Below are 10,000 nucleotides of genomic sequence, written 5' to 3'. Positions count from 1 at the left end.
TCTTGGGGACAGATCGTTGGGTGTGGAACTGGTAATAGAGGGGAAGGAGCCAATGGAGTGAATGGGTGGAGCCTACGGGTAGAGAGGGTGGGTTGTAGGGTTACATGGAGAGGCCTCTGGAGTCCAGAGGAATGATGGAGGGGCTGTTGTCAGGAGTCATAAAGTCAGTCAACATATTGATGTTGCGAGTGCACTTTTGTTCATGTCCCACCCCTTGACCACACGTGCTTTGGGATGTGAGGACCGAAACAGTTAAATGAGATGGTTTGAACACTGGTGAGTATCATAAAATAACACCAAAGGTTAGGATCTAGGGAAGTTACTTTACCCAAGAGTGTATAGGAAAATCCCCCAAAGAGGATTTAATACACAGAGACCTGAATATAAAAAGAAAAAAGAGTCAGTATGTGCATTGAGGGTGGGAGAAGAGTTCTAAGTAGAGAGGCCAGCAAGAGTAAAGGCCAGGAAGTGCAGATGGGCTCTGGTATGTTCCTGGAGGTTCCCATATTTTTTGGAGGAAGGAAGACTGAGGGCAAAAGTGATAGGACAATCCGGAGAGAGAAGGGCAGCTGGTGAAGCATACTCTAGAGGAAGGAACCTGTTGCAGTAATTCCAGCAAGTAGTAACCGGTGCCTCCGACTGGCATGCTGGCATTGACAGTGATGAGAAGGCCAACAGATCACTTCAGTGTAATAGCACGCTAAGGCAAGTTAGTGCGGGAGCCAGATGGAGTGGGAACGATGCTCAGACCAAGTCAGATCAGCACACTCAAAAGTCTGGAGGAAGGATGTGCGCGAGGTAACTCCTCACAGGTTGATGCTAGGAGAGCATAAAGTTGAAAAGAAATCTGTAGCTGGGCGGTGGTGGCACACGCCTTTAATCCCAGCACTCAGGAGGCAGAGGCAGGCGGATCACTGTGAGTTCGAGGCCAGCCTGGTCTACAGAGTGAGTCCAGGACAGCCAAGGCTACACAGAGAAACCCTGTCTGGAAAAACAAAAAAACAAAAAAAAGAAAGAAAGAAAAGAAAAGAAATCTGAGCAGAGGGAGGGCTGGCTTGGGACTCTTGGTTTGCTGTTGACAAGATTTGAGCATTAGGGTGTTATAGGGAGATTTGCTAGATTGATTGCAATATGGGGACCTGAGTGTGTGTGTGTGTGTGTGTGTGTGTGTGTGTGTTCAGACTAGACATGGTGATTCTGGCAGCTGCATTTAAGGGAGAAGGATTAGACACCTGGACCGTTGCAGTAGCCTTTGTTCCTGCCAGTCTGTTTTTGCAGAGCAGACACGGACCCTGTAAACTCCTAAGGACACATCCATCCTTTCTCTGCGCAGAGGGTGGCTTCCCCTCACCCAGAACAAAAACCAAAGTCTCCACTATGACCAAGAATATCCCACATAAATCTGGTCCCTAGCCCCCTCTCCGACCCTGCCCTCTACTGCTCTATACGTCTCCCACCTTTCCCCCATGGTGATATGGCCCATCACGGCCTACCCCTTGTCTTCTCTCCCCAGAAATGTGAGAGCTTCTTGTCCCCAGAATTTCGCTCTTTCGCTGTAGATCCTCAGATCACTTCGCTGGACGTGTTGCAGCACATCCTCATCCGAGCCTTTGACTTGAATGGGTGAGTGGGAGGATGGAGCAGGCCACCCATCTCACCAGTGACTGTCTGGTTTTTGTGGTTTTGTTGTTTGTTTGTTTTTCTTTCTTTTTTTTTTCTTCGAATAATCCCACAATGAATATGTGTATCTTGCTTGGACTCTTCGGGGGAAATTGGAGGATAAACCAGCAGTATTGTACTTATAGTATTTTGGGGCTACAAGGTGTGTGCTTTTTTTTTTTTTTTTGAGACAGGGTTTCTCTGTGTAGCCTTGGCTGTCCTGGACTCACTTTGTAGACCAGGCTGGCCTCCATCTCCTCGATCTTACGGCGATCTGCTTGCCTCTGCCTCGCGAGTGCTGGGATTGAAGGTGTGCGCCACCACCGCCTGGTTTAAGGTGTGTGTTTTTTAAAACTTTCAAGGAATGTTTTCAGAATGGCTCTCCAGACAGGTTTTTACCAATACAGCCTCATCAGCAGCATAGAAAATGTTTTGCTGGGTGTGTGTGCTGGTCCACACATTTAGTCCTAGCACTCCAGAGGCAGACAGGCAGATCTTTGACAGTCCGCTCTCCATAGTGAGTTCCAAGACAGCCAGGGCTATACAGAGAGACCTCTTAAAAATCAAGATAAAATAAAATGTTGGTTTCACCAAGTATGGTAATGCTTATCTGTGATCTCGGTACTCTTGGAGGCTGAGACAGGAGGCCGGAGGCCGGTCTAGGCTACGTAATGAAACTGTCCCAAAAGGAAGAAAGAAACGAATAAAGTGTCTTGTTTTCCTCATGCCCTCACAGACAGTAGTTACTATAAGACATTGCAAAATGTGTCAATCCGATAGCTGAGAGTTGAGATCTCTCTCTCTCTCTCTCTCTCTCTCCAAGACATAGTTTCTCTGTGTAACAGTCCTGGCTGTCCTAGACTCACTTTGTAGACCAGGCTGGCCACGAACTCACAGAGATCGTCTTGCCTCTGCCTCCCGAGTGCTGGGATTAAAGGCGTGCGCCACCACCGCCCAGCGTGTTGATATCTCTTGGGGGTAGATGTGATGGTTATTTTGTTGTGGTAGGCTGTTCTGGAGGAATAGAAGGCAGTTGTAATAAATTTAAATACTATGAAATCGATGGATACTTAGGATGATCCTTGGTTTACAGTGATCATCAAGCAAAATACTTCTTAGTTGCCCAAGTGTATCTGAAGAATACATTCTTAGTTGCTATAATGCCTTAACATTTTGTTGTAAAAAAATAAACATACAGACTGCTTTTTTTTATGTAGTAAGAAGGCTGCTTTCTTGCCACTTCTATCCCTCAACTACACTGTTACAATCCCCAGAGGGGACCAGCATTTTACCAGTTTTCTGTGTGCCCTCCAGCTATAAGCAGGTGTGTATCTGTTCCTGTGTTTGTATAACAAAGTGGATATAAACTGACCTAACCTCAAACTACCCATAATCCTTAGCATAGTTCCCAGCAAATAGAAGGAAGTTGTTGTCGATCCCTTTCACATTGCCTTCCTTGTTTTGTAAAACCAATCTTGAAGCTGCTGGGATCCCAAGAGCTCCCTCATATCCTTTGTCCAGGAAGAAGAACTTTGGCATCAGCTACCTGGCTCGAGACCGGCTAGGACAGGAAGTTTTCCTCTCCCTCCTTTCTGATTGGGACCTCAGCACAGCTTTCGCCACTGCCTCCAAACCTTATCTACAGTTGCGTGTAGACATTCGTCCATCAGAGGACAGTGAGTACCTGGCGCCTTATGGGAGCTGCTTGGAGATCCAGCTTTTCCTGCAGGGTGCTAAATCTACACCTTGCAATACATTCCTGGGAGGCAGCAGGGACACAGTTGGTTTCTGTGTGCAGCCCTGGCTATCATGGACTTGCTTTGTAGACCAGGCTGGCCTCGAACTCACAGAGATCCACCTGCCTCTGCCTCCCGAGTGCTGGGATTAAAGGCGTGCGCCACCACGCCCGGCTGGATTTTGAATTTTCAAACTACGAATATTCAACCTATATTTTCACATTGGCAATTAATAACAATATGGTGATGGTTTCAGGGCTACTGAAGGAAGATATCCATGCTCTTGGGGAAAAACCATTTACATGTGAAGGGGTAACATGCACGGTGTTTCTAAATAATTTTACAGAGATGTGCTTACATGTAGAAGGAGAAAGATAAAGCAAATGAGGCAGAAAAGCTAATGGGCTTTGGATGAGGGCTATAGGCACCAGGTATTCAGACGTGAAAGCCAGGCCTTGCTCACTCACATTGGCTAAACGCAGTGCTACAAGTGCTACAAGTCAGCTCCAGTGTTCACTCTCATAGTTTTTGCTGTTGATGGTGGGGTTTTGGTTTCTCTTTACCTCTTCTCCCCCTCTTCTTCCTCCTCGTCATCCTCCTCCTCTTCCTCCTTCTTTTTTGGTTTTTCGAGACAGGTTTTCTCTGTAGCCTTGGCTGTCCTGGATTCTCTCTGTAGATCAGGCTGGCCTCGAACTCACAGTGATCTGCCTGCCTCTGCCTCCTGAGTGCTGGGATTACAGATATGAAGCACTGTGCCCAGCTGTTTTTATGGAAAGCGTGTTTTGCCTGCATGGATGTCTATGCACTATGTGCATGCTTGGTGCCCAAGAAGGCCACAAGATGGCATAGGATGTTCTGAACTGGAACTGAACCACGGTCCTCTGGAAGAGCAGCCAGCCAGTTTCTTTTGAGCCATCTTTCCAGCCCCACCCAGTGTATTATTTTATTTATTTATTTATTTAGGTTTTTCTCTTTTAAAGATTTATTCTATTATTATGTATACAGTGTTGTCTGCTTGTTTACCTGCAGGTCAGAAGAGGGCACCAGGTTACATTATATATGGCTGTGAGGCACCATGTGGCTGCTGGGAATCGAACTCAGGACCTCTGGAAAAGCAGACAGTGCTTTTTACCTCTGAGCCATCTCTCCAGCCCCTATTTTGGCTTTTCGAGACAGGGTCTCTCTGTGTAGCCGTGGCTGTCCTGGACTCACTTTGTACACTAGGCTGGCCACGAACTCACAGCGACCCACCTGTCTCTGCTTCCCGAGTGCTGGGATTAAAGGCTTGCGCCACCACCGCCCAGCAATGTGTTCTGTTTTTAATGTTGTTATGGGTTTGAATTTGGTTTTGGTTTTGACATTTTTTTTTTTTTGAAATAGTTGTGGTGTATGGCCCTAGCTAGCTAGCCTGGAACTTGCCATAAACCTTACAGGAATCCTTCTGTCTGTGCCTTCCAAGTACTAAGCTAGGCACATTCTCCACCATGCCTGCCTGTGCTGTTGGTTGGTTTTGGTTTGTTTCTTTTTCTTCTTCTTCTTCTTTTTTTTTTTTTTTGGCAGTTTTTATGGTTTTATTTAAACACAAATAAAACACGCACTGAAGCCATCTACTCATTTTCTTCACTGCGCAGCCTGGCGTTGGGACTGGTGTCCCTGATGGCCAGCTGTGCCGCTCTTTCTACGATGGCTTTTCGGTTCTTGGAGGAAACGTTGTGAGCAATCTCAGCACAGTAAGATTTGTCGCACATCGGCAGAACTTCCAGCTCCTTGACATTGTGGACCAGAAACTTCCGGAAGCCACTAGGCAGCATGTGCTTGGTCTTCTTGTTGCTCCCATAACCAATGCTGGGCATCAGGATCTGGCCCTTGAATCTTCTTCGCACCCTGTTGTCGATACCTCTGGGTTTCCACCAGTTTCGCTTAATTTTGACATATCGGTCTGACTGGTGCCTGATGAACTTCTTGGTCCTCTTTTTAATGATCTGGGGCTTCACCAGAGGCCGGAGGGCAGCCATGATGCTGCAAAAGAGATGGCAGCCACCTCGCAGGTAGCGCCGAGGAAGAAGGAAGAGCTTCTAAGAATCAAATACAAGGCCAGCGTTATAGCACTGGAGTATACTTTATCATGTCTTTTTGGTTTGTTTTTTGTTTTTCGAGACAGGGCTTCTCTATGTAGCCTTGGCTGTCCTGGATTCGCTTTGTAGACTAGGCTGGCCTTGAACTCACAGCGATCCGCCTGCCTCTGCCTCCCGAGCGCTGGGATTAAAGGCGTGCGCAACCACTGCCTGGGTCTACTTCCTAATATGTCTACTTTCCCAACAGCAGCAATGCTAGATACTCAGCAAGTATTTTAAATCACATATTTGGTGTGTGTGTGTGTGTGTGTGTGTGTGTGTGTGTGTGTGTGTATGGTATGCATGTGCACACATGTGCATGTGTGCCATGACACATATGTGGAGGTCAGAGAACAACCCTGGGGATCACACTCAGGTCATCATGCTTGACAGCAAGTGCCTTTACCCACTAGACCATCTTGCCAACTCAGCAAGCTTTTTCTTTTGTAACAAAATGTTATGGAGTCATGCAGTTCATAGCCCTAGAGAACTTTCGTACCTATTTGGGATGACTGGGGCAGTTTTTGGACATCATGGTAAACATTAACAGCTAAATGGAATACCTGGCCATTTAATGAATATAGTTAATTGTCCAGATACTCTTACAGAGCTAGGGTGGCACACATTTTTAATCCCAGCACTCAGGAGGCAGAGGCAGGCAGATCTGTCTGAGTTTGAGGCCATCCTGCAGTCTGGTCTATATAGAGAGTTCCAGGACAGCCAGGGCCATAGAAAGAGACCCCGTCTAAAATAAAAAAACAACACAAAAACAAACAAACAAACAAACAAACCAAACCACCTTACAGAAGAGAGATTATTCTTCTTCCATAAAATAGATGAAGAAGCAGGCCTAGAGAGATATTTGTCTGTGTACCATACATAGTGGAAGAGCAAGAATCGAACCCAGGTAGTTGCAGAGTTTTTTTTTTCCTGAACAATTTGACTCTATGATGTTTTGACGTTGTTTAGACTGGCAGGGGTCAGGTCTGGTGGCACACACCTCTAATCCCAGCACTCAGAGAGGCAGGAGCAGGCAGATCTCTGTGAGTCTGAGGCCAGCCTGGTCTGGTCTACATATACATAGTTTCGGGACAGCCAAGATTACATAGAGAGGCCTTGTTTCTTTTCTTTCTTTCTTTCTTTTTCTTTTTTCTTTTTGGTTTTAGTTGTTCAAGACAGGGTTTCTTGGACTCCCTTTGTAGTCCAGGCTGGCCTTGAACTCACAGAGATCTACCTGCCTCTGCTTCCTAAATGCTGGGATTAAAGGTGTGCACCACCACCCCAGACTGAGAGACCTTGTTTTTTTTTTTTTGTTGGTTTTTTTTTTCGGTTTTTTTTTTTTTTAATAAAAAAGATGAAAAGCCTGGCAGGCTGGCAGCCTTCCCAACAGTTAGCAGGCTGTGGCAAGAGGATTGCCTTGACTCCCAAGTCAGCCTTAAAACACAGAAGCAGTGCAGGTGGTGCAAGACAGCCAGGGCTACACAGAGAAACCCTGCCTCAGAAAACAAAACAAAACTGCTTGGCAGCCTTGAGAAAGAGAAAGAGGGAGGGAGAGGACAGAGGGAAGTAGGAGGAAAGAGAAGGGCACGTTTGGAGAACAGAAGTCAGACAGTAGGGCACAGAGAAATGTGGCAATAACTTAAGTCTGTCACTTAAGTAATTCCCCAGGCCTCGGTTCCCTCGTCTCTAAAGTGCAAACAGCAGTATTATTCAAACAAATAATCTTCCTGGCTGGATAAGCACAGGGCAGACCCAGCTGCTTAAGGACCAAGGCGATGCTAATAGAGCTTAGAGCCAAAGATTTCTGTCTCGTTCATGGAAGCACATTTTAAAAAGTCCCTTTCTCAGTGTTTCTGTGGTTCATGTATGGGTGCATGTGTGTGCGTGGAGGAAGAGCAATGTTGAGTTTCCCAATCACCATCCACTTTATTATTTTGAGATGGGTTTCTCACTGCAGCCAGAACTGACCAATTGGCTCGATGGGCTGATCAGCAAGCCCATGGAGCCTCTGGCCTTACTCCCCAAGAGCTGGGATTATAGGCACATGTCACTGCCACTGCGCCTCTTGTTTTATGTGGATTCTGAAGATGACTAGAGGCCCGCACTCAGGTCCTCTTGCTTGTGCGGGAGCCACTTTACTGACTGGGGCATCTTCCTAACCACAAACTGATCTATAAAAAAAATAGTTGTTCGTGGGCTAGAGAGGTGGCTCAGCAGTTAGGAGTACTGGCTCCTCGATAGAACCTGGGTTCAGTTCTCAGCACCTACACGACAATTCAAAACAGTCTGGAACTCCAGTCCTAGGGGGATCATGACGCCATCTTTTGGCCTCCAAGGGTATTGCATGCATGTGGTGCTCAGACATACACTCATATTTTTTAAAAAATAGCTGTCCAGTTATTGATGAATCAGTTCTGTCCCCACTGTTTCCAAAAGAGCAGTCTTAGCTGCCAGGTTCCAGCATTTGCATGGTCTGTTTCTCATTTTATTTTCTTGCTCTGATCTCTTCATTCACAAACCTTTTGTTTTGTTTCTTTCAAGACAGGGTTTCTCTGTGTAGCCTGGCTGTCCCAGACTCGCTTTGTAGACCAGGCTGGCCTCGAACTCACAGAGATCTACCTGCCTCTGCCTCTGGAAAGCTGGGATTAAAGGCGTGGGCCACCATGGCCGGCTTTGTTGGTTTTGTTTGTTTGTTTGTTTATCAAAACAGGGTTTCTCTGTGTAGCCTGGCTGTCCTAGATTCACTTTGTAGACCAGGCTGGCCTCGAACTCACAGTGATCCACCTGCCTCTGCCTCCCGAGTGCTGGGATTACAGGGGTGTGCCACCAGGCCCGGCTTTCCTACAAACATTTTTTTTTTGAGACACAGTTTCTCTGTGTAACAACCTTGACTATCCTAGACTTACTTTGTAAACCAGGTAAAGATGTGCGCCACCACCACCACCCGGCAACACTTTTTAATATTTATTTTTTATTATTATACATACAGTGCTCTGCCTGCATGCACACCAGAAGAGGACATCAGATCACATTATAGATGGTTGTGAGCCACCATATAGGTGCTGGGAATTGAACTCCAAACCTCTGAAGAGCAGACAATGCTTTTAACCTCTGAGCCATCTCTCTAGCCTCCTACAAACATTTTTAAAAAGACTAGCAAGCAAGGTTTACTGAGAAAGAAACAGCTCCCTGAAGTCATAAGGCTCCAAAATGAGTTGCCTTAAATTTGTAGTATATTTTACTCTGTGTGTGTGTCTGTCCACAAATATGCCAGAGTGCGTGTGGAAGTCAGAGGACAGCTTTCAGAGGTCAGGTCTTTCCTTCTATCATGTGAGTCTTGGGGATTGAATTTAGGTCATCAATATACAGAGCCATCCTGCGTGGGCGTGCACACACGTGACTGCCATGGCATGTGTGACAGACAGAGGACAACTTATGGGACTGTTCTTCCACCATGTGGGTTCTGGGGATTGAACCTGGTCACCCAACTTGGTAACAAGTGCCTTTGCCTGTTGGTTTATCTCAGTTGCTCTATGTGGGGCTTTGGGTTGTGTTTGTTCCGTTTTGTTTCTTGGAGACAGGTTCTCACTGTGTAGCTCAGGCCGTCCCATAGCCAGTCTTTGCTATTTTGTGGGCCCTCCTTTTTCCCACCCCTTTATTCCCTCCCCTGTTTCACCCCCTTACACTAGATAGGAGAAAAACAAGGATAGGGGAGAGATAGGAATTAGAAAAATCTCTGAATCTACTTTCTTTCCTTTTGTTTCTTATTTGACCACAGCTATTAAGAAACTACAACCAAGGGCTGGAGAGATGGCTTAGTGGTTAAGAGCGCTGCCTGCTCTTCCAAAGGTCCTGAGTTCAATTCCCAGCAACCACATGGTGGCTCACAACTGTCTATAATGTGATATGGCGCCCTCTTCTGGTTTGCATGAGTACATGCAAGCAGAGCACTGTATACATAATAATAAATAAATCTTTTTAAAAAAAGAAACTACAACCAACCTCTCTAAAAGATCAATAGCCACCCACCCCACCTATCAGGGCTCTAGCATTATATACCCGCTGAAATTTTCCCAGAATTCCAAACGTCACATATATGCTAGTGCACGAGGCAAATCTTAGCTTCTGCGGACAGTCTGAAGCAGCCCCACATCCTCCCACCAGGGATTAAAACCATGAAGTACATTCTTATAATATTTTTGTGTTTTTTTCTTTTTTCTTTTATGTGCATTGGTGTTTGCATGCATGTATGTCTGTGTGAGAATGTCAGATCTTGGAATTACAGACAGTTGTGAGCTGCCGTGTGGGTGTTGGGAATTGAACCCATGTCGCCTGGAAGAGCAGTCAGTGCTCTCAACCTCCCAGCCATCTCCAAACCATTTCTATGTTGTTTTTTGTTTGTTTGGTTGGTTTTTTTTTTGAGACAGGGTTTCTCTGTGTAGTCTTGGCTGTCCTGGACTCACTCTATAGACCAGGCTGGCCTCGAACTCA

General features: G+C 46.1%; 2 protein-coding genes across 2 annotated transcripts in view; one reads left to right on the top strand and one right to left on the bottom strand.

The window, feature by feature from the left end:
• TBC1D25 (TBC1 domain family member 25) overlaps positions 1–10,000 on the top strand; it is a 27,226-nt gene that overhangs the window by 607 nt on the left and 16,619 nt on the right. The window contains exons 2-3 of the mRNA XM_084790612.1: positions 1,514–1,623; positions 3,181–3,335. Of these exons, the coding sequence (XP_084646738.1) occupies positions 1,514–1,623; positions 3,181–3,335 (265 nt within the window). The remainder of the gene's footprint in view (positions 1–1,513; positions 1,624–3,180; positions 3,336–10,000) is intronic.
• Positions 4,012–5,714, bottom strand: LOC311601560 (large ribosomal subunit protein eL32-like). Its single transcript, XM_084789050.1, has one exon. It carries the CDS (start codon positions 5,408–5,410, stop codon positions 5,003–5,005), a length of 408 nt encoding a protein of 135 aa, XP_084645176.1. The 5' UTR covers positions 5,411–5,714; the 3' UTR covers positions 4,012–5,002.

This window comes from Acomys minous (assembly GCF_964271855.1).
Source record: "Acomys minous genome assembly, chromosome: 7".
Lineage (NCBI taxonomy): Eukaryota > Metazoa > Chordata > Mammalia > Rodentia > Muridae > Acomys > Acomys minous.
This window is presented reverse-complemented; position numbering and strand designations above follow the sequence as displayed.

Excerpts from the sequence above, each read along its gene's own strand:
- LOC311601560 (XM_084789050.1), bottom strand. The coding sequence starts at position 5,410 with ATGGCTGCCCTCCGGCCTCTGGTGAAGCCCCAGATCATTAAAAAGAGG.